At 55.2% G+C, this 23,091-nt stretch overlaps 3 protein-coding genes and 1 pseudogene across 6 annotated transcripts in view; 1 reads left to right on the top strand and 3 right to left on the bottom strand.

The window, feature by feature from the left end:
* The first annotated feature begins 2,336 nt into the window (after window positions 1-2,336).
* Window positions 2,337-2,885, top strand: SYCN (syncollin). Its single transcript, XM_010985251.3, has one exon. The coding sequence runs from the start codon at window positions 2,337-2,339 to the stop codon at window positions 2,883-2,885; it is 549 nt and encodes a 182-aa protein (XP_010983553.3).
* A 1,806-nt stretch (window positions 2,886-4,691) lies between these two features.
* NCCRP1 (NCCRP1, F-box associated domain containing) lies at window positions 4,692-7,935 on the bottom strand. Its single transcript, XM_031458673.2, has 6 exons — window positions 7,629-7,935; window positions 6,984-7,046; window positions 6,847-6,898; window positions 6,093-6,188; window positions 5,393-5,531; window positions 4,692-5,259 (listed from the first exon to the last, which is right to left on the bottom strand). The coding sequence occupies exons 1-6, from the start codon at window positions 7,933-7,935 to the stop codon at window positions 5,119-5,121; spliced, it is 798 nt and encodes a 265-aa protein (XP_031314533.1). The 3' UTR covers window positions 4,692-5,118.
* A 5,347-nt stretch (window positions 7,936-13,282) lies between these two features.
* Window positions 13,283-14,744, bottom strand: LOC105093381 (ferritin light chain-like; annotated as a pseudogene).
* A 3,194-nt stretch (window positions 14,745-17,938) lies between these two features.
* PAK4 (p21 (RAC1) activated kinase 4) overlaps window positions 17,939-23,091 on the bottom strand; it is a 42,592-nt gene continuing 37,439 nt past the window's right edge. For all 4 annotated transcript variants that reach the window (XM_010985157.3, XM_064489316.1, XM_010985158.3 and 1 more), the window contains 5 exons: window positions 22,397-22,530; window positions 22,060-22,186; window positions 20,877-21,002; window positions 19,434-19,568; window positions 17,939-18,932 (listed from right to left, as the gene is read on the bottom strand). In XM_010985157.3, the coding sequence (XP_010983459.2) occupies window positions 18,777-18,932; window positions 19,434-19,568; window positions 20,877-21,002; window positions 22,060-22,186; window positions 22,397-22,530 (678 nt within the window). In that variant the 3' untranslated portion in view covers window positions 17,939-18,776. The remainder of the gene's footprint in view (window positions 18,933-19,433; window positions 19,569-20,876; window positions 21,003-22,059; window positions 22,187-22,396; window positions 22,531-23,091) is intronic.

Here is a 23,091-nt window from a genome sequence, read left to right as displayed (position 1 = left end):
TTCCTGGGTGGCTGGGGTTCTAGGTGACTGTGTCCATCCCTGAGTCCAGATGCCCTTGCACAGCTGGGACAGTGGGAACTCTGTGCCCCTGAGGTTAAGGAGGCCAGCTGGGAAGTTAGCGGCTGGAGATTAGATTTCAAAAGGTCACGAGAGGAAAGGAGGGAGAAGGATCCAGGTCTGGTCTGAGGCAGGCCCAGGTCAGGGTCTAGGGTCTCGGAGCCATTATAAGAATAGTCTTAATAGGGTGGGGGGTATAGGTCAGTGGTAGAGCGTGTGCTTGGCACGCACGAGGTTCTGGGTTCAATCCCCAGTCCCTCTGTAAAGGGGGAAAAGAAAGTATTAAGAACAGTCCTAGTAATTCCTGCTTATTGAGCACATACTGGACTTCATGCTTTATATTCATATTGTTTTTATATTATATTTATACTGTTATTTATAAATATATTTATACGGTTGCATTTATTCAATATCACACATGCAGTATTTATATTATATTTATAAGTCACAATTATGTGAATGGTTCCTAATATTCTATTAGTTATAAATGCCTTGATACAGTAATTTTCTATTATCCTTTTCTATTTTGATGATCATTTTCTAGTATCCCCTTGAAGGTAGGAGGAAAAGCTCAGAGAGGTGAGTTCACTTGCCCAAGGGCATTCAGCAAGGTGACAGAGTCAAAATGTGAACCTAGTTTCAAGTGTTCCCAGCCTTTGGCTCTTAACCTCTTAACCTTACCCTGGCCAAGGCGGAAGATGGCATCTGGGGGCCCAGGAGGGATCAGGGTCAGCTGAGTGGCCGTGGTCAAGAGCAGATGTGTTGTTCTGGTTTACGTTTATTGAGCCCTTATTGTGTGCCAGGCACTGCACTAAGGGCTCTCGTAATAATAATATGGCAGATGCTTGTACGGCGCTAAGCAAGGGCCCTATTCTCAGCACGGTTATGTGGATTAATTCATACTCCTTACACCAGCGTTCTGAGGTGGATACCCTCGTTGTCTCCATGAGGCCCTAAGATGGAATCCTGTGCAAAAGCTTGTGGAGGAGCTGGGATCTGGCTCCAGACAGCCTGGCTCCACAGGCTATTCCTTTAGCCCCCATACTTTCTACTATCCCTTGTAATCTTCACAACAATCCTACAGTGTAGGAAGAAAATTCGCCCATTTTACAGATAAGGAAACTGAGGCCCAGACTTGGACTCACCCAGGGAGCCACAGACTTGAACCACTGTCTGTCTGATCAGCTCACCCACACTTTTGACCCTATGCTCATCTGGCAGGAGGCCAGGAACTCCAAAAAGTCTCTAAAGGGCCTTGGTCACACAACCAGATGCCGGGGGCCCTGTATCTCCCTGGGGTCCCAGCCTCCCTAACATTCCTGTACAGCTGCTTAATTTTGCCTTAGACTTGTGTCACTGCTGCCTGCTGATTAGTAAGCACTCATTGTACAAGAATTGTCTGTTTTCACCCAATGAGGATTTTGTTTGTTCTTTGTTGCTATTACAAAAAGTTTAAGTTTTATACAGCTCAATAGGATCTTTATTTATTTTATAGATTCAAGTTATCCAAACTTAGTTAAGAAAATCTCCTGGCTCCTTGGGATTGGGAATAAGGGGGTGGCAGTTTCCTCTTTCCTCAGTCTCTCCCTCTTTGGCTTGTCCTTGGAAGAGGGGATCTTGATATCTTGTCAATTTGTAAGCCCTCTTTATATATTATAGCTACTAATTCTACATGGCCCCAAGTGCTGCAAATTTTTCCCCAAGCTTTTTGTACCTTGCAATGGTTTTTGTTATGCAAATATGTCTATCAACATCTCGACCTTGGTCTGGATCTCCTGCTTCGGGGGAGGAGGGAACGGGGTCTCCCTCCCCATCTCCTCCCCTCCTCTCCCTTCCCCGCCAGGGTCTCTCTCTCCTTATCTCCAGCTTTTCCTTTCCCAAGGTCCTGCGTCCGGGTAGGAGACCTGCCCAGCCTGGGAGCCCAGCCCCCCTCCCCCTCTCCCCTCGCTGGGTCTCTCCTCGTTTGGAAGGGGGTTGTTTCATTCCTTGTCAATTTTCAAGGGCTCTTCCTACCTAGAGCTATTAACCCTATGCTACCCTTTGTATTGCAAGTCACTGGTCCTGCTATTTGCCACATAAAATTTAAGCTGCTAATTTTCTACAAATAAGTCTGTCTTGTATTCTTCGGTCTGGGTTTTTGACCTACTTCAGGACGGTCTCCCTGTTCCTGGGAGAGGGGCGCCCTCCCCTTCCCTCCCCAAGTCCTTATCTCGCAGCTTCTCCTTTCCCACGGATCAGATGCATAAAAGGACATGGGGGCGTCGCTTCGCAGTGTCACCATGTCCCCGCTGTGCCCACTGCTGCTGGCCCTGGCCCTGGCCCTGGCGGCCGTCCCCGGTGTCCGAGGCGCCTGCCCGGTGCCCGCCGACCTCAAGAGCGCCAACGGGACGCGCACGTGCGCCAAGCTCTACGACAAGAGCGACCCCTACTACGAGAACTGCTGCGGCGGCGCCGAGCTGGCGTTGCAGCCGGGCGCCGACCTGCCCTACCTGCCCTCTGACTGGACGAACGTCATCTCGTCGCTCGTGGTGGGCCAGCGCTGCGAGCTCACCGTGTGGTCCATTCGCGGCAAGGCCGGCAAGAAGCGCAAGTTCTCGGCCGGCACCTACCCGCGCCTGGAAGAGTACCGCCGCGGCATCTTCGGGGACTGGTCCAACGCCATCTCCGCGCTCTACTGCAGGTGCGCGCCCGCGCCCGTCCAGACCCCGCCCCGCCAGTGTCTCCTAGTCCGCACATCTGCTTCCCCAGCTCCCAACCCAGCACCGGGGCTCCAGACCGCCCCCCTCGCCCCGCCCCCTGAAACTTTGACCCAAATTGGGCATCCTTAGAACCAGTCCTGGAGATCCCCCTTCTCCTCACCCCAACCCCCACCTCCCCCCAAGCCCATGCCCCTTGGATCTCCCAGACCCAACTCTGAGATTCCCAGACTCAGAAGCTGACCCAACCTTCCTGCCTCCATTGCCCCCTCCAACCTTCCTGAATCCCCCACCTGCCTACCGCCTACTGGCAGCTGCACTTTCCAGGGAGTGCAGACTAACTCCGGAGTCCCCAAGTCTAGCTCACCCTGAAGCCCCCAGAACCAAAACCAGTTCTTCCCCACCCTCTAAGTCATCAGATCCCAGAGCTCTCAGACCTGACTCTGAAACTCCCAGATTCTACATTTGACCCAGAACTCAAGACCCCAGACCTAAGTCTAGGAATATCCTATCTATCCTTCATGCTCCACCCACCTAGGCCTTCTAGTGCAACCATGGCTGTGGCCGGGAAACCAGTTCCAGAGCCCCTGTGAAGGTTCTGAAGCCCCCAGACCCAACTTTGGAGGCCCCTGAACCCACCCTGGACTCACATATCCACGCTCACAGACTTCGAGGCCCTAGATCTAGCCAGAATGCCCTCTAAAACCACCCCCAGCTGCCCCTCTATCCCCAAGAGCTCCAGGAGCCCCCAGCCCCAAACTCCCAGGCCAGGATGCCTAGGTCCTGAACTTCGAGCCCAGCTCCAGCTCCCCACCTCTTCTCAGGCTTAGAACTCTCCACACTTTAAGGCTCTGAGCCCTTGGCATCCCGTAGTAATCATTTTTGATTCTGTTGCAGATGCAACTGATACCTTAGAGGTCTGTCACCTCCATCCTCCACAAATTGCTGAGGCCCTCACTTGGCCTTGTCTGTGGGATCTGCTGAAGTCCCCAAGATCCAAGAGAAGAGAGCTTTCTGCTTGCCCCCACCCTGCCTTCCTTGTAATACAGCCCTTGTAAGTCATCCCGGTCTGCTGTCTACTGTGCTCGGGACCCGAGTCCACATGAACACGGGGTGGGATGGTGAGGAGAACATGGTGGTGAGGCCTGGGTCAGCCCATGCCAGGGACATGGGTCCTGACATGGATTTAGGTGCGTGCACACCCCCCCACCACAGGACACGTGTGACGTGCAGATGGTTAAACGTCAAAATGCTTCCCACACTTTTGGTGGACGGCCCTTCTCTGAAAGCTTCCCGGTTTTTCAGGCCTGCCCGGGACCTCTGGACTCCCTCCGAATTCATGCATGGGACAGAAGGAGGCCTTCAAGGACCCTACCCTAGGCTAGGGCCAGGGTCTGTTTTGTGATTTTGCCACTGCCCAGGACTTATGGGTTGTTAAATACTTTCAATGCCCCCCTCCCCAACACCTGGAGACCACTTTAGTTCAAATTTGCATCTTTCTGCAAATTTGACTTTTCAACCTATTTTCCCCTACTTCTCCCAAGGGTAATAAGGGCCCTTGATGGATATCTGGGTTTGGGAGGAGGTAGAGAAGGAACTAGAGAAAAGAAATGAGGGGTCTTGGAGATAAGAGAGGTAGGGGCACAACTCTAGGGGGCTGACAGCTGGGGTTGGAAGGAGGAAGGGAATTGGGGGAGATTCTGAGAGTTAAGAGATATGGCAGAAGAGGTAAGCAGAGATGCTTGGAGGCTGTATATTGGGGATAAGTGAAGAAATCAGAGGTCAAGGGAGGTGTAAAAGGTTCAGGGGTTGTGAGAGGCTGGAGGATCAAGGATTAGAGGATATACAAGTGGGAAATGAACTCAGTCAAGTTCTAAGGAGCAAACAGCAAGGAAATAGTCAGCATCCTTGGGCACGTGTATTTATTCATTTCAGCCAACAAAGATTTATTGAACCCCTACCATCCATCAAGCACTGGAAGAAGTGCCACTGCCCTTGTGGCACTCAGGGAGGGCAGAGAAAATGCCAGAGAGTCAGACATTCAAAGATGTGTGGAGATGTCAAATGAGAAACCAAGGGCCAGGCAGGATTAAGGGGTGTAGGAGGTAGTAAGTGATCCTGGAGCAGCTGACGGGTCATGAGGGTATCAAGGGAGCAGGGAGGTGCTAAGGGAACATGGTGGTGCTTCAGGGACAAGGAGGTGCTAAGGGTTAGGGACTTCTAAGGGCCATGGAGCTGCTGTGGGGTCAGGGAGATGCTAAGAGGCCAGAAGTGATAAGGGGACAGAGAGATGCTAACGGCTCAGGGAGGTGTCAAGGGGTGTATGGGTGAGACAAGGGGTCAGCACGGGCCCGGAGTTAGCCCGTCACTCCCTGAACTGTACAGACACGGAGGAGTCGGTCACCCTTGTCCGCCGCAGCCCACCATGCTCCAGCCGGTTCTTGGACTTGTGCAGGAAATGGACAAAGCGCACGCCGGGGCCATACTGGCGGAACACGTGGGACACCTGTGGCAGCCCCGGGGTCAGGAAGAAGTCCTTATTAGGGACCCAGAAATCCTGCTCTCCTCCCTCCTCCCTCTGCGAGGTCTTGGGACACGACCACGTGGGTACGGGTGGTGGCCGCAGTAGGGAGCCTCACCTGGACCCAGCGGCCGGGGGGGCCTCTTCCAGATGTCCGGGGGGCCACATGGTGCTGTGCAATGACTGTGCGGCGGTCAGCTGCCAGCAGCCAGACGTGCAGCTCATACACACACACATCCAGCCGGCTGTCCTCATACCTGGGGGTGGGGGCCAGGCCTTCAGCTGCCACCACTGCCCCAAGCTCCCAGCTTCAACCCCTGGCTCTGTCACCATTCAACACACACTCACTGGCATCCACTCTGTGCACTGGGGATGGGTGGTGCTGGCCACACAGCAGTGACCACGACAGCCCCCTGCCCTGCCTTCATGGGATTCATGGTCCAGTGGGGGAGGCAGACATGTCACCAGGCAGTGACAACCAGGAATGGTCAGGGCTGGGATGGGGGACATCCGGGGCACTGGAACATAATGCATCTGACCCAGTTTGGCAGTGGTCAGGGAAGGCTTCCTGGTGGAGCCATGTGCACCGACTCCTAAAGGAGAGGGAGGAATTTGTTTCTAGAAAAGAGGGTGGCCAGGATCCAGGGAAGAAGGAACAGCCTCTGGGCTGGCATGTTTGAACAACTGAGAATCAGAGAGAAGGGGCCAGAGAGGTGGGCAGGGCTGGATCCTGCAGCTGCAGGACAGGGAGAGGCTTGCCCTTTGAGGAGACCCCGTGTGCCACCTGGCTGGTCAGGCTGGCTGGGAGAGGCACGTACCAGTCCATGACCGTGATGTGTGGCTGTTCATCATCTAACAGCTCCTCCCACAAGCCCTCGGCCAGAAGGTCCACACACTGCTGCTTCACAGTCCAGCTGTGAGAGAGGGCATGAAGGAGGTGAGGTCTGTCACTTGCTGGGATTCTCAGGCATCCCCCAGGTTGGCCTGGCCCCCAGAATCAGGACACCCTGATCATGGCAGGCATCCTGACATCGAAGTGATGTCAAGGGCACCCACATAGAGGCCCTGAGCCCTCACTCAGCACCTCGCAGACTCAGTTCCCACAAGCTCCTCTGAGGGTGATGCATTCTGAACCCCGGGCTGCAGATGGGGAAACTGGAAACCGAGGCTCACTAAGGGAAGTAATTTGCCAAGATTAAGAAGAAAAGAAATGACAGAGCTGGGAACCCAACCCTGGGATGCATAACTCTGAGCCCCTGAGTCACTCCATCTCACCCCCTGTGCAGAAGCAGGGCCTGGTTTAATCGAGAACAGCTGGTGGCCTGGCTGAGCCTCCACCTCCCACAGAAAGGCTGAGCGCAGAAACAGTATTAGCTGCTATTTATTGACCACCTACTATGTGCAAGCTAGTCCTGGTCAGATCCTTTGCCATATGTTCTCTCTTATGACGAACTCTGTTTACAGAGCAGGAGACTGGGGCCCAGAGAGTCAAAGAGGGTTACTCCAGGTCCCACAGCAAGGAAGGAGAGAGCAGGGAGTCACACTCAGACCACATGGGTCCTGGCCACTCACCTGAGGTTCTGCTGGAGATTCTCAGTCCTAATGTGCCACCCACGGAAATTGCCTGGCGGGTGGAGAAGTGAAGGATTAGAATGCACCTGTTCTCCAGGACCACCCCCTCCCCACCTGGCCAGCCACCAATAGCTTACCCAGGGCCTCCAGGGGCTTCTGGGTGGGACCAGTAGGGGGCGCTGGCTCGTAGATGTTGATGCCTGAAATGTACAGGGAAGTGGAGCCTCAGGCGAGCTGAGGCTGCCCACCTTCCTCATGCTCCCCACTCCCTGCCCCCAGGGCTCCGCTGGAAGGACGGGAATCAGTGCCACGCCTGCCAGGCCAGACCAGCCTGGCAGGGATGAGTGAGTCAGGGCCCTGAGAGAGCCCTGGGAAGGTCCTGGGGACAGAGGGACAATGCTGGGAACGGGAGGGCTTTGCCATGAGACAGAGAAAGGCACCAAGAGAAAGAGGCAGAATATGAGCGGAGGGAGGGGGAGAGAGATACAGGGTGGGACAAAGAGACACCGGGAGAGACAGACAGACATGACACACAAAGAGATAGAGATGGAGATGCAGGTGGGACAGAGAGACGCAAGGAGACAACTGCACAATGAGAGAAAAGAGACAGAGAATGATGTAGAGGAATAAAGAGTTGCAGACAGACGCAGAGACAGACGGAGAGACAGAAGAGAGCGGCGGAAAGCAGAGACACAGGGTCAGAGTGAGCGAGTCTAGGGGAAGAAGACGGGGACGCGGCGGCCTTCGGGCGGCTCCAGCCCGGCCGGGCCGCCATCCCGCACCTTCGGGGTTGGGCGAGCGCAGCAGGTTGCGGTAGAGCGGCCGCCGCAGGAAGAGCAGCTTCCAGGTGAGGCGAGGGGGCAGTTCCAGGCTCCCGCCCGGCGGCGCCCACTCCTGCAGCAGCAGCTGCCGCGCGGAGGCCTCGGTCGGCGGCTCGGGCGCGAGGAGCTCGGGGGCCTCGGGGGCCGCGGGCGACCGCGGCGACGGAGGCGAGGGCGGCGAGGGCGGCGACGGCGGCTCCTGGGGGCTTGCGGGCTGGTCGGCCTCCATCCCGCCACCGAGCGCCTGTCCGTCCTGCACCTTCTCCATCTGTCGGGTCTGGGCGACTGTCCCGGCTCCTCTGCAGGGGCAGAGCGCGGGGTTACCCGGGGCGGGAGAGGGCGGGGTACCTCGGCTGACATTTAAGTGAGGGGTGTGTTGAGGGGAGGATCTGAGCCCCTGGCCCTCCTCCATCAGACCCAGGAGTCCGGGTCCCAGCCCCTCCTCCCAAAATGCAGAAGTCCAGGTCCCAGCCCGGTTCCGTATCCCAGGCCTCCTGCCCCCATTTCCCCAGGGCCAGCTGAGGACCCAGCCCTGGGAGAGGGGTGTGACAAAGGCGCTAATGCCAGGGCTCCGGCTCACTAATGAGGCCCATCCACCTCGTTAAGATCCCGCATGGCAGGATTAGAGGCTAATTAATGAAACCCCCTCTTCCTCCCCATCCTGCCGGCACTCAGCTAGGCGGTGAGGGGTGGGGGTGGGGAGGGAGGGGAGGTCCTGCTTCTGCTACTTCCTCCTCTGCCCTGCCCTAGGACACAACCTTGGGTCCCTGATATTTCCTTTTCTGGAAACGTAATGGGGGTGGGGGGCGGAGGACTGAAAGAGACCCAGAGCCAGCGATGAGGAGTCACAGAGATGGGAGACCCCAGGGAGACACTGAGGGAGAAGCAGCAACCCCACCTGGGTATCAGGGTGCGTTGCTCCCCTCCCTGGGGCTGGAGCAGGCGGCACAGGCTGCCAAAGCCTCCGCCCTCAGAGGTCACAGGGAATTGGGAGTGAGGGCTGGAGCGATGTTGGGGGCAGGAGGTCAGGGTGCGGAGGAAGTGGGATGGCGGAGGAACCTGCAGGGCCAGATGCCCACGGCCACATCCTGCCCAATCCTCATCCCACACCTGGGCCAGGTAAGCACAGGCGCAGAGTTCCATACGGACGACCAGTAACATGCACCACAGTGAGCGCTTTCTGCTTGCTAGGTGCTGTTCTAAGTATTAGAAGTTCATTTCATCCTCTCATAAGGGTAAGGTCGTACGTGCTACTATTATGGACATTTTATGGGTAAAGGAAAGGTAATAGAGAAGTATGTGTGGAGCTACACGCCGGCCCGATATGCTCCAGCACCCTTCTTGCCTGCACACCAACCCTGAGTGGGGAGCTATTGCTATGCCCATTTCACAGATGAGGAAATAGAGTTCCCTCTCACAGGCCCATACCACCCCAGATAACCCCATTTACTTCCAAGGGCCCTTCATGCCCCAGATTCCCACAAGATGCTGAGAAACACGTGTTACAGACACTCAGAGTTGAGCTCACACCCGAATGACAATTCTCATGTAATTAAGGGCTGCCTGTGTGCCAGGCATTGTTCTAAGTTCTTTACGTGGAGTCATTAATTCAATTTCCACATCCTCCCTAGGAAACAGATACTCTTGTTAAACCCATTTGGCAGGTAGGAAACTGAGGCCCAGAGAGGTCTAGTAACTCACTCAACAAATCGGTGTACCCTTGGTAGCTTAAACAACAGAAATGTATTCTCTCACGTTTCTGGAGATCAAGAGTCTGAAATCAAGTTGGCAGGCACCCTCCAGAGTTAAGAGAGAATCCTTCCCTGCCTCTCTCAGCTCCTGGTGGTGGCCAGTGTTCTTTGGCTTGTGGTCACATCCCTCCAATCTCAGCCTTCCTGTTCAAATGCCTCCTTCTCTCTCAGATTTCCCTCTGTCTCACTCTTTTAAGGACACTTGTCCTTGAATTTAGGGCCCATCAGGGTTACCTAGGATAATCATTTCATCTCAAGGTCCCCAACCTAAATATAACTACAAAGACCCTTTTTCCTAATACAATAGCATGCACAGGTTCTGGGGATTAGGATGTGGCCGTATCTTTTGAGGGGGACCACCTACCAACCCATAGTGGGCAAGGGTGCCTCAAACGGTAGGACCAAAACTTGTAGAGGCAGGAGCGTCTGGCTCAGTGGTTCTCATATTTGTGTGTTGGAATCCTCTGGAGGGCTTATTGAATGCAGGCTGCTGGGCACACACCCCAGTGCCCACCCCAAGCTTCTGATTTGGTAGTTCTGCGGGGGGGGGGGGGACCAAGAGGTGATGCTGATGCTGCTGGAATGGGACCCCACACTAAGAATCACTGTCCTAGTGATGGGGAGCACAAGGCTGCCTGAGCTCAACAGTCCTCACCCTCTCCCTTTGTGTCCTCAGGCAAAGGACTTTCCTTCTCTCCAAGCCTTAGTGTCCCATCTATAAGATGGGATATCTCTTCCCCACCATACTACTTGAGATGGCCCATGCCTTCCTCCTCACTTACTGTGAGTCCCATATTTTTGCTGGTCCTTGACCCTCCAACTGCCTACCTCAGGACCTTTGCACATGCTGTCTCTTCTGCCTAAAAGGCCTTCCACTCCATGCCTCCATAGATACCTTCATCTCCATTCAAATGTCACCTCTTCAGAAGGCACACCCCTTCTTGCTTTATTCTACCTGATTCTTCCCTACTGGTTCATAGAAGGCAGCTGGGCCCTCCCTTGCCAAGGTCAATTCCTGCCCCCCCACCCCCATCCCCCGTCTTCTTTATCACCACACCCAGTTCTTTCTTTCTTGAACTTAGTGTGATTTGTAAATACCTCTAAGTATGTGAGTATGTTCACTTGGTCATGACCTGTGTCACCCGGTGAGAATGTCAGCTTCACCAGGGCAGGGCCTTGGGTGGGTTTGTTTATTGTTTGTCCCCAGCTCAGGGCTGACACAGACTGGTCGCTCTGTTTGTTGAGCAAGGAGGGCAAGAAGGCTGGGCCCTGAACAGGAGGATGAGGCTCTGTCCAGCCCAGGAACCACATCCAACCTGCCCAAGTCTAGCTCCCACAGCTCCTGTTGCAAAACTAGATCACCCCCAGGAGCATCTGTGCATCCCAGGGCCCAATCCTGCTGGTACAGAGAGAGAAAGGCAGGGGTCCAGGAGGGCAGGCACTGGGGCCTGGAGGGGAAGATGGTGGTTTCTCCGCCAGGGCTGCAGGGGATGGAAATCCTAGCCAGGTCAGGAGAGGGTTGAGGGTGGGAAAAATTTGTGCTAGGTTGGGTACCACATCCCCCAGATAGAAACCACTGGGCTGAGGCAGGGATGTGTGTTGAGCCAGATTCATCCTGTAGGGGGCAACAGAGAGGCAGGGATGAACTAGGGTAGAACCAGGGAAATGAAGACAGGACAAAGGGAGAAGAGGAGGAGGTGGGAAGGTGTAGAGATGAAGACAGCTATCTAGGTAGAGAATTGAAGATAAAGACAGACAGAAGGAAAGAGAGGCAGAGAGATCTGGAGAGGCTGAAGCATAGAGACAGACAAAAAGAGAGACGCTTATGGAGACTGGGGTGGAGTTGACTAGTTCCAGGGAGGGAGGGTCAGGGGCCAGAAGGCATTACCTGCGGCAGAGGCCAGGTGACAGTCCAGGGGCAGGTGGGGGAGGACGCAAGGCATATGCACACCAAATAAATTTGCCCAGCACCAAATGGAAAGTGCATGAAGATCTCTCTTGGGGCATTGTTTAGAACAGCAAGTAACCACGGGCTTCCTGAACATCCATCATTTCAGGCTGTTTCAATAAATCATGGCTCATGTGCACCGTAGAATACCACCCAGTCATTAGCAGAAGTGAGGTTGCTTTTATGTACCAGCTGGGACCCACCTCCTCTACCAGAATGCACTATTAGATAGCACAAGGCGAGGTGTAGAAGGATGTGTCCATTATGTTAACATTTGCACAAAGTAGAACATATATGAATATATGCACGTAGGTAGTTCCCGGTCTGTGCATACATTTCTGGAAGGAGACACAAGAAACTTGTATCAGTGGCTGCCCCTGGGGAGGGGACTGGGAGTCTGGGAGTGGGGAGGGAGGGAGGTTGACTTTGCAATTTATTCCTTTTGGGGGCCTTTACAGTTGGTACCATGGGCTTTGGTTACCTGTTCAAATATTAAATAAGATTAAATGATTGAAAGAGAGAGAGAAAGTTGGGAATAAAGGTGGAGGGAAGAGATGGGGCAGGAAGAAAGTGAGAGAGAGTTTAACTCTGTTTAACCCAGTGGTCCCCAAACTTCTGCTGATGCCTTTGATCATCTGGGGAAAGGCTCTGAGCTGTCCCCACCTCCGCAAACCACAGGCCAGGACACTATTTGCTGCCCCATCTTGTCCCCCAACCTCAATACAGCTCAGTCTTCTCTAGGAGTGACTGTCTTTCTTCTGGAGTCCCTTTTTGGGGGTCTGGCCTAGTTGCTGTGACTGGTAGCCCCAAAAGACAGGGTTGACACTTTCCTGCTCAGACCAGGGGTCCCTCAGGTGTGGTATTGAGGGGAGCCCTGCCCAGTCTTCAGGAGGCTGTGGCGTGATGACGAAGAGGAAAGACTTCCAGGCCAAGTGCCTGGCTTCAAACCCTGCCTCTTTCTTCCTGTGTGACCTCAGGCTGGTGACTTCATGTCTCTGGTCCTTAATCTCCCAGCTGTAAATTGGGACAAGGAAGGTACAGCCCTCAGAGGGCTGCTAGGAGGGTAGCGTTGGTTTCCTGGGCTGCCATATTGAATTGCCACAAATGTGGTGGCTTAAAACAGCAAGAATGTCTTCTCTTGTCGTTCTGGAAGCTGGAGCCTGAAATCAAGGTGTCAACAGGGACTTGCTCCCTCGGGAGCTTTAGGGGGAGAAGACTTCCTGGCCTCTTCCAGCTTTTGGTGGCTGCCCATGTGGCTTAGCTCATGGCCACGGCGCTGTAATCTCTGCATGTCTTCACCTGGCCTTCTCTGGGTGTCTCAAATCTCCCTCTGCTTTTCTCTTCTAAGGACACTTGTCACTGGATTTAGGTCCCACCCAGATAAGCCAGGATGGTCTCATCTCAAGATCCTTGATCACATCTGCAAATACTCCTTTTCCAAATAAGGTCACATCCATAGGTTCCACAGGGACATATCTGATTTTTTGGTGGGGGGAAAGGGGACACTCTTCAATCCACTACAGGGTTAAATGAGGTAATACCAGGAGCTCAGCAAAGCACCAGAGGTGGTAAGGCTTTGATAAATGTTAACTACTACCTTGATTTTGCTTGGCCCACGTGATACTATGTTTGAATTAGTTGCCTGCCTTTAAGATTCAAGAGCTCTCACATGAAAATGGGGATTTCTTGAGGAAAGTCAGAACATTTGGCATCATTGGACCAAACTCCCACAAGGCCACAGAGCCCTGAGAAGTGACTGACCCTGAGAGGGGCGTGTGTGCGACCACCTCCCACCCCCCTACCCCCACCGATGTCACCTGCCTGGCCCTCCTGGACCGGGTCTGTCCTGCTCGCTGTTGCAGTCCCACCATCCAGCCCAAAGCCTGGCTCTAAAAGCCAGTGAGGGACCTGAGATTTCAAGCCTGGCCCTCGTAAGCCGTGAGACCCTGAGCGAGGCCCTTTCCCTCCGTGGACTTCAGTCTCCACATCTGTGAAATGAGGGAAGATGTGAGATGATTCCCTGGGCCCTTCTCATGGGACATTGGCTGGAGGCAGGCATGAGGTTTGATGCTAACAATGACTTACTGAGGCAAACTGCCATTCTCCCATTCCCCATCCTGGCTGCGGGTTAGAATCACCTGGATAATTCTCATTTTAGATACCTGTGGCCAGGCCCCAGTCCACACCAAAGGGGGTTGCGATTTGCTTATATAACAGACCTTCAGCATGGCCTTCAGGCCTTTATTTCTCCCAAGACCACTCTTTCATTCATCCTTCCCTATGAGCACACTCGGTCCCTGGCTCCCAACGGCTGCACAGGAGCCCCTTGCTGGTGCTCTCAGCTCTGGCAGAAACACTGCTGTGGTGAATATCCTTGTGCTCGCCCTGTCCTGGTCCAGAGGGAGAGTTTCTTTGGGAAGTCACCCAAGAGCGGAATTACTGGGAGATACGCATGCGCAGTACTTCGGTTGACGAAGGCCGACTTTCTAATTTTTACTAGGTTCGCCGTGTTAAAAATGACAGCTCATTGTTGAATTTGCTTTTCTCTGATCACTGATGAGCTTAAGCACCTGAGCATATTCCTATCGGCCTTTTGGATTTTTTTCTTTCTGTAAATTGCCTGTTTATATCCTCTGCCCATTTTTCTGTTAGGGTTGCTCTTTTACCCGTTAAATTTTTTTTTTTTTTTTTTTTTTGCTGTTGCAAAAAGCTTTATTGTTACTATGTGGTCCAAGGGTTGGGAGAGGGCTCCAGGATGGTTAAAAAGCTGCCTGGTGACCGCAGAGAGAGGCTTCAGGCAGAAGCGCTGACACCAGAGGGGCTCCACAAAGGCCGCGGGGTTGCAGAGGCTCCTAGTCGTGCTTGAGGTGAGCCTTTGGGAGAGATACTCGCCCAGCTCAGCCTGGGGACCAGCCAGCCTGTGGAGGTGAGTCAGGTGGTCGCCCATCTTCTTGATGAGTTTCACCTCTTCATCCAGGAAGTGGCTCTCCCAGAAGTCACAGAGGTGTGGGTCTGGGTGGGTGGAACCCAGGGCATGCAGATCCAAAAGGGCCTGGTTCAGGTTCTTCTCCAGGACAATAGCAGCTTCCATAGCGTCCTGGTTTTTACCCCACTCATCTTGAGATGGCTTCTGCACGTTCTGAAAGAGGCTGCGGCCACCACACTGGTTTTGCATTTTCAAGAGATGCTCAGCACCCTCGCGCTTCTCCTAGCCAATTCGCGGAAAAAGTGGCCCACGCCGTCCAGAGCCACATCATCGCAGCAGAAATAGAAACCCAGAGAGAGGCAGGTGTAGGAGGCCCACAGATGCATGTTGACCAGGTGGTTGACGGCAGCCTCCAACTCGGTGGAATAATTCTGACGAATCTGGGAGCTCATGGTTGATTGGTAATGAGTTAAGCTCACAAAATGGTGTTGGCTGGTCCCCGAGGCTGAGGATAGCAGAGTGGCTGCTTCTGAAGGTTTCAACTAGAAAAAACGTTGAAGGGTGGTCGGAGGCTGGAGCAAGGGGCGTCCCTGAGTCTGTTCTGTCCAAACACTGTTGAAGCAAGAGACGATCCGCAGGATCACCGAGCACACTGCCTAAAGAAATATCTTGAAGGTGTTAGGCTTTGTAAACATCTTCTCCCATTCTGAAACCTATTCCATTTCCCGCAATGTCCTTCCTTGAACAAAAACTTAAATTTTTGATAAAATCAAATTGATTATTTTTCTTTAATGTGTTCCTTTGGGGCTTTAAGAAGACCTTCTCTGCCCCTAGGTCATCGAGTATTTTCCTCTATCAACTTTATAATTTACCTTTCATGGTGATGTTTAATCTGGCTAGAGAAGCACTGTCCAACAGAACTGAGATAATAGAAATTTTTCATATCTCTACTGCCCTGAACTGGGTTCCCTTTTGTTGTATTCGGTAGGGAGTCAGTTTTTACTTCAAAGAATGAACCAATTTCCTCAACACTATTATCAAACAATCTATTTCCCCCCATCAGTTTGCTCCTGCATACACTTGGGTCTGCCTCTGGGTTCTCTGGGGTGAAGCTTGACAAATCTAGTGAAGAGTAGGGATGGAAGGTCACAATTCTGCAGTAACAGTTTTAGTTAGACACACAGCCACCCAGAATAAAGACTACATTTCCTAACCTGCCTTGCTGCCAGGCGTGGCTGCGTGACTAAGCTCAGGCCAAAGGGGCAATGGTGAAACCTCTGGGTCATGTCCTTAAAGGGAAGTGGAGTGCCCCGCTCTTCACGTAGGAGAGGCAACAACCCTAGGATGGAGGAGCCCAAGAGGGAAGGGGTCTAGGACCTTGCTGACCCAACAGGGCTGGATCCCATACTCCTTGGCCTTTTTACACAATTGTAGCTCTCAGTGGTTCTCAAACTTGAGTGGCATCAGAACCCCTGGGAGGGATTGTTCAAATACAAGACTGCTGGCCCCACCCAGAGTCACTGATTCAGCCTGGGGTGGGGCCTAGGAATTCACATTTCCAGTAAGTTCCCAGGGAGGCTGCTGGTCTGGGAACCGCACTTTGAGAACCACCGGTCTGACTTGTTTCAATCACTCATTTTGGGTCTCTGTAAACACGTCTCATCTATGGGTGAATACATCTCTGACTCCCCCTCTTGGGCATCTGCAGTTCAGACCACCACCTACAGCACCTGCTGCAGCGCAGGTTAACACTCACTCCGCCCAGAGGGGGCGCCACATCTGGTCAATAACCAACCCCTGGACAAAGGGAGTCCTCCAGGCTGCTTGGCTGTGGGCAGATGTCTGCTGCTGCTCTGCCACACTTGCCCTTCTAGGAGCCCCCTGTTCTGTAGAGGCTGGAAGCCTGAAAACCCTCTTGGTCTGACTCCCTTGCCAGTGGGAATCAGTAAGGTACCCGCGGTAGGAGGCACGGGAGTGGGAGCAGAGGGCGGGAAGCAGGGAGAGCCACCCTGCTCCAGCCATGGCGGAGACTTGAACAGACCTCAGGGTTCAGGTGGTGCCACTGACCCTTTTGTTCCTCCAGCCCCCGGGAGGTGGCGGCCTCCTGCCAGGGCTGGGTCACTAGCCCTCTGGCTCCCCTAGACTTCCCAGGGCCTTGGTAACCAACCCCTTGTATTAACCTCCCCCATCCCCCAGGGAAAACGACTAGAGGGGCGACTGCTACCCTGGAACCCCGTCTGTGTGGGTGGCAGCAGCTGGAGGGAGGCAAGGGGTCTGGAGATGCCCTCATGCCACCCAAAACTATTCTTGAAGCTGCAGGCTCCGTGGAGCCAGACAGACCTGCCCCCACCACGTAATGAGGCGGGCAGGTGCTTCCTGTCCCTGAGCCTAGAGCTGCTCTCAGTGCCCCGGGGCTGTGAGCGGAGACTCTGCGATGTTCTCTCCTCCACCAGCCTTACCTGGCTCTGGACTCGTGGGCATACCAGCCTCCTAAATGAGCCAGGCAGCCATCCTCTTTGTCTATTTTCTGGAACAACTTGTACAAGGTGGGAATTACCTGATCCATCCGTCTGGTAGAACTCATTTGTAAACGCATTCAAGCTCGAAGCTTTCTGTGTTGGGGTGGGGGGATGAATTTCGGTCTTTTCTTCTGTTCTATTTCTCCTTACGCCAGTTTTGGCTTGTTTTTTTCCCAGAGACGTACCCCCTTCACCCAGGCCTCAAACACACTCATCATCTATAGCAACAGCTGCCCGCACTGGTGTTTAAGTCTCTGTAATCAGCTATCCAGCTCATGCATGGACTTGGCCAGGCTGTCATGGAAACAGCGCCCAATCCTGGGGGACTCAGGGCCTGTGGAGGTGTGCCGTCGGGGCGGGTGCTGACAGTGGAGACGGGACTAAGCCCTTTCAACACACTTCCCGCCCACAAACCAGGCTGAGGTCCCTGACACTGGGGAGGGCTCTGGGGAGAGGGATTTGCTCCTCGCTCTCCCAGTGTCCCCAGGAGGCCGCTGCTGCCCTTGACACCTCTCAGGGTCCTGGGGAGGATGCACTCAAAGTTCACACTGGCCTGGGGCAGTCACTGCCCAGAGCGCAGCAGCAGCGCTGTCACCTGTCAGCCGGACTCCTTTCTCCATTATCCTAGTCACTGAGAGCCAGGCTCAGCTCAGCCCCCGGGGCCCAGCCAGGAGGGAAGTTCTCGGCCAGTGGACTATCTCTGAAGCCCCAGCGCTATGTCCATCTGCCTTAGCCAATCCCCCAAAGCTCACCGGCCTGCTGACCAATTTCTTAACGTCAACTCACCAAGAATCAGTTCCTGTGCACTGAACACACTCCAGGTGACCTTTAAAATAAGCCTCCAACAAATCATAGATTCAGCAAACTGGTCACCGTGGGATGTGGATTAGTAAACTGGCTGCTTCCAGGCCCAAGGGGTGTCAACCCTGCCGCCACGATGGGGAGCGTTACGGGCTGCTTGGACCTGAACTCCCACCCGCTCACAGCCACAGCCCTGGCCCCGGCTGGCCTGGAATCCCAGGGCTAGCCAGGCCTTCCTTTCCCAACCCCAGAGCCTGTCCCCATCCACACCCGCCCCCCAGATGGTCTGGACAGGGAGGGGCCTCTACACACACCGCACACACACAAAACAAGAAAATGTTTTAATTGTAAAACTAACTTGAGGGAGGGGAGGGCAGGGCTGCGCCGAGGGGCCAGGAACCTGATTCTTCAAGCAGTGGCTCTGTCCCTGGTGCCACCCTGTGGGACAGAGACCATCTGTCCCCAGATGGGGGCTAGAGTGTTATAAAATGACAATATAAATAGACTTCTAGAAAAGAGGAGGCTGTCCAGGTGCAGTAGTCATGTTCTGCAGAGGCTGGGGGTGGGTAGGACGCCCTGACCCCTGCTCCCCACCAGCCACATAAAGGGGTGCGGGGCGACGGGAAAAGGCCACTCTTCAGACATTCATGATCGACCCCCCGTAGTGGCTCGGGGGGGAGGGGCTGTGTGTCAGGCGAGGTCTCAGAGACACCCACTTGCAGGCTGGAGGACAGAGGCGCTGGCCCTTCCACACGTGTGCACGCACACGTGCGCGCACACACACGCGTGCACACACACACACACACACACACACCTTTTGTAGTGTTGTCTCTACCCCCGGTGGCCCCCAATGCAGAGTTCCAGTGATGGGAGGGCTGCCTGTCCTTCCTAGAGACAGGAAAACACAGGGGCTGGCCTGTCCCGGAGGGTGGGGGCAGGGGTCCTGGGAGCCTTACTTGCTCCCACAAGTCCCTGTGTTTTTTTAAAAGTCACAAAATCAAAACCGGAGTTCAGTAGTAGGGTCCCACACACTCCCCAGCAAGGAGGGCAGGGCCACACGGAGTGTCTCCCAGGCTGGGAGGAGCAGGGCCAGCTCCCCACTGGCCTCTGGCAGGGCAGGGGTGACCCAAAGGGCTCTTTGGTTCAGGGATGGGGCACTGGGCCTCATCTGGTGCGGTTCTGGCGCATGAGGGGCACGATGCTGGCGGGTGGGCCTGCTTTGGCCAGGAACGGGTGCTTGAGCAGCTCAGCCGCCGTGGCCCGCTGTGCCGGGTCACGCACCAGCAGGCGGTCCAGGAAGCCCTTCAGGGACGGCGACACCTGTCGAGAGGTAAGGGAGAGGGTCAGGGGTCTGAGTGCCAGTTCCACTGCTCACTCGCTGTGGGGCCTCAGTTTCCTCTTCTGTCAAATGGGCTGACAACATCTAATACTCAGGGATGGACGCAGGCAAAGAGGGCCCAGGTGTCTGGAACTTGGCCCCAGGGGCTCATTTCCAACACATTTTTGAGGTTTGGCAAGGAGCCGGACCCTGGAGGCACCCCTTTCTCACCAGGCAATCTCTCCACCAGGAAGGCCCCTCTCCTGGACCTGGCTGTGCTGTGTGCGGTCAGCCAGGCCAGCCCAAGCACAGCCTCTGTGGGATGGCAAGGGCACAGAGTTCATGTGGACACTTGAGGCCTCGGGGACCACCTCAGGAGCCATAAACACCCTAGTCTTGCCCATCCCCAGCACTCTGCTTGGGTTTGGGGCTGGGTGGCACCTCACCCCCCTGCCTGCCTGGGGGTCATCTCCTTACACCTGCTGCCTGCCAGAGTGGCCCACCTTGTGCAGGTTCTTCAGTCGGGGTGGCAGGTTGTCCCGAATCATCTTCATGGCTTTGAGGGGTGGCTCATTGAAGTAGGGGGGCTCCCCGTCTACCATCTCGATCACCATCACCCCCAGAGACCAGATGTCCACCTGCAGTGGGGGAGGGGCAGCCTGAGCTCAGGGGACAATTGCAGAGGCTGGCCATGGCTCTGCCTCTGCCTCTTCGCTCCTGGACTCCCTGGGCCCGAACACCCTCTGACACCCAGCCTGCCAGACCCTATGCACAGGGTGCCCTCTGAAGGGTTCTGCCCACCCAGCATCCATCCTCTTTTTGCTAACCTCCCTGGGTTCCTTTGGTGGACCCCATCCCACCCCAGCCCCTGTCCACGGAGCATGACCAAGTTGCCTAATCAGCAGAGTAGGAGACACAGTAATTGGTTCAGGAATGGACACGTGATGCAAGCCGAGCCAATCACAGTCAACCCTGAGATTTTAACCAAAATGTCCAGGAAAACGGTGGTGCTCATAGACAGGGAGATGTGTCTGGAGTTGCTGGGGTCATTTCTGCTCCGACCAGGGGAGCACCTGCCTGAATGAAGACTACATGGAGAACATCAGAGCTTGGAGGGAACAAGCACACCGACTGCTAGGCCAGAAGCCGGTCGCCCCTCCAACTTCACAGTTCTAGGGACCCAGAGCTTTTCGTTTTGCTAAATCTGTTTGAGCTGGTTTTGTCACTCACTGGCAATCCTGACTGAGATGGCCCCTCACAACCTCAAACCAGCTTCCCCTCCCAGTGTGATCCCGCTCCTGCCTGAGGTCCCCCCAGATGTGCTTCCAAGGGGTCCTTCCTCATGCCAGGCACTGGGGTCAAGTCTTGCTGACTGACCAGGGGAATCTTCAAGGCCACGGGCCACAGCTCAAAGACCTCAGAGCCAGGCAGGTAGCGGCAGTGAGTAAAGCAGGTCAGCGGAGGGAAGAGAGATAGGTGAGGACTATGGCCAAGACAAAGGTATCCTGCCCTTTCTAAATCGGAGCAGCCCCTCAGCACCTGCCAACTGTTGCTATGTGGGGATGTGGCCTCCAGGTGGCCAGATCTCTTGGTTTTCCAAAAGAGGATAAAAATTCAGACTTTTATGAGAGCTCTCTTTTTAAAGTGCCTGCAAAAGCATCTTCAGACCACAGCAGCCAGCGCCTGCCCATTCATGGCCTCTGCACCAGGCTGTCAGGCAGGGCCAGGGCCATTTGTGCTCAGCATTCTGTTCCCACTGCCAAGCACTGGGCCTTGCTCCGAACTAGTACCCAGTCAGTGATGAGTGGCGTGTGTGCGCCTACCTCTCCTCGCACAAAACCGTCCACAGCACCGGGCCCCACCTCCCCCCAGCACTCCAGCAGTTCTAGCCTGTCACAGCGTAAACCAGTGCTGACAGTGGGACAAGCAGGCCGCCTCTGGCTCACCTCCGGTCCATAGGGAAGGCGGGAGATGAGCTCCGGGGCCATCCAGTAGGGTGTGCCGACCAGTGACTTCCTCCGTGGCACCTCCTTGCTCACCTGGGCACAGAACCCGAAGTCCGACAGCTTCACCTGGAGCAGGGTGCAGTCAGCGGGGTCAGAGGTGCTGGCCAGGGGAAGGTGAGCAGAGGCGTCCACCTATATAACTCCTTGGTCTCAGACATGCTGGGTCTCTACCGTGCAGCCCAGAGGTTAGAGCCAGACCGCTGGGGAGCTCTGCCATCTCCCGGCTGGAGTCCTCAGGTAGGTCACCTGCCTAAGATCACACTATTTGCCTCCCTGACAGGGTCTGCACTGGGGCTCTTGGAGAAGTGGCCCGTGTCCCATGGGTACCAAAGGCTGGGTGGGGGCTTAGACCAGGGCTGGCTCCCAAAGCCCATGCCCCGGGCCCCTGCTTGCCTGCACGAAGCACGTCTTCAGTTGACATGTGTGGCAGGGACAGCCTTGCCACAGCCACGTCCCCCACGGATTTACACCTGTTTTGGAACCGTGGGCCCTGTTCAGGCTCTTGAGGATCTCTATGGACCCTCCACCCCCAGAAGACATACCCACACAGTGTGCGTACGATTCCATGCTCCTGATGTCCCCAAAGCACATCTGTAGACATCTTTAGGTGTTCATGGACCCCAGCTGAAATTCCCAGTGAAACAGAGCCCCCCACACACCCTGCCCTGGTGACTGGCTAAACTTTCCTGGAGGAGGGTGGGCCAATTACCAAGAATTTGGTGAAGGTCAAGGGCCCCCTCCCACTGAAAATCATGTCCACTCTTGGAATATAAATGCAGGTTCTGGGCCCTGGGACGGTCATCCTCAGATTTAGAACTTCAGTCCAGAAGACAGGAGACGGGACTGGAGTCCCCAGCCCATGCCTGGCTGCCCGGCCGGAAACAGGTTCTCACGTGGCCCAGAGCTGTGGCAGCCTCCCCTGTCTGAGCCTGTGCTGACGGCAGAGCCCCCTCCAATCTGAGCCCCCTGACTGTGAACAGAACCCCCAACTCACTGGACTGCTCCATGAGGAACAAATAAACTTAATGTTCCTCAAGCAACTGAACTAGGGGTCAAAGCCCATCCTACCAGCAGAGGGGGAGCTGGGGACAGGCAGGGGGAGGCCAAGCACCCTACTCCTCACCCTGCCATCGTGGGTCAGCAGGATGGAGTCACTCTTGATGTCCCGGTGGATGACGCCCTGGGCGTGGAGCACAGACAAGGCCTGGAGCACCGCCAGGCACACGGCGGCGATCTGCTCCTCATTCATCCTGCGAGGTGGGGGGTGCTGAGAAGGTAGGGCAGACAGGCCCTGCCCTGGGGTCTGAGGGGGACACACCCTGCTGGCTCTGAGACATGGCCCCACCCCAGGGGTCTGGAGGGGATTAGTCCTGTTGTGGGAGAGTTCTGAGGGGACCCAGGTCTACCCTGGGGAGCCTGGAGAGCCAGCAGGCTGGGTGTCACCCGCTGCCCAGCAATACCTGGTGTGGGTGACGATGTCGGTGAGGGCGCCTCCTTCCAGGAACTCCATCACCACCCAGAGCTCGTCCCCGACCAGGTAGCTGTTGTACATCTCCACCACGTTCTCATGCTGGTAGTCCCTCATGATCACCACCTGGGTGCGGGAGGGAGGCTGGGTCAGCACGGTGGAGGACCACCAGCTCCTGCCCTCAGACCTAGCCACCAGCCCTCCTGCCTCCCTCTCTGGCCCAGGCGTGGGCCCTGCCACACTGCAGGTCTGGTTCCACCCATCACTTTTGTTCTTTGGGATCACCCTAGACTGCCCTTCTACGGCCAGAGCCAAGAGCTGTCAATGGCAGCTTGGGGCCTGACATCTGCACTCCATTCCGGGGGTGCTCCCCACCCCACGCACACACCACGCTGCTGATGTCCATCTCTGACCAGCCCTGAGCTGGTCTCTGAGTGGCCCTGATGACCACGCTGATGTTGGGAGAGGGAGGTGGAAAGAGAGCGCCTAAGCCCAGGGCTGAGACCAGAAGGACAAGCAGGGATCAGCCAAGGTTAGATACAAGGTAGGGGGTGGGGGGGTGGATTTCGGGGGCAGGAAGGCCTGGAAGGCAAAGACTGGCAGAGGTGAGGGAACACGGTGCTCACGGGGCCACGTTAAACAGAAGCTCCTGGCGCAGCTGGACACTGTACTCCTGAGGAATGGGTC

This window comes from Camelus dromedarius, chromosome 9, assembly GCF_036321535.1.
Source record: "Camelus dromedarius isolate mCamDro1 chromosome 9, mCamDro1.pat, whole genome shotgun sequence".
NCBI lineage: Eukaryota > Metazoa > Chordata > Mammalia > Artiodactyla > Camelidae > Camelus > Camelus dromedarius.
Note: the sequence above shows the minus strand (reverse complement) of the source record. Positions and strands in the feature narration are given on the sequence as shown.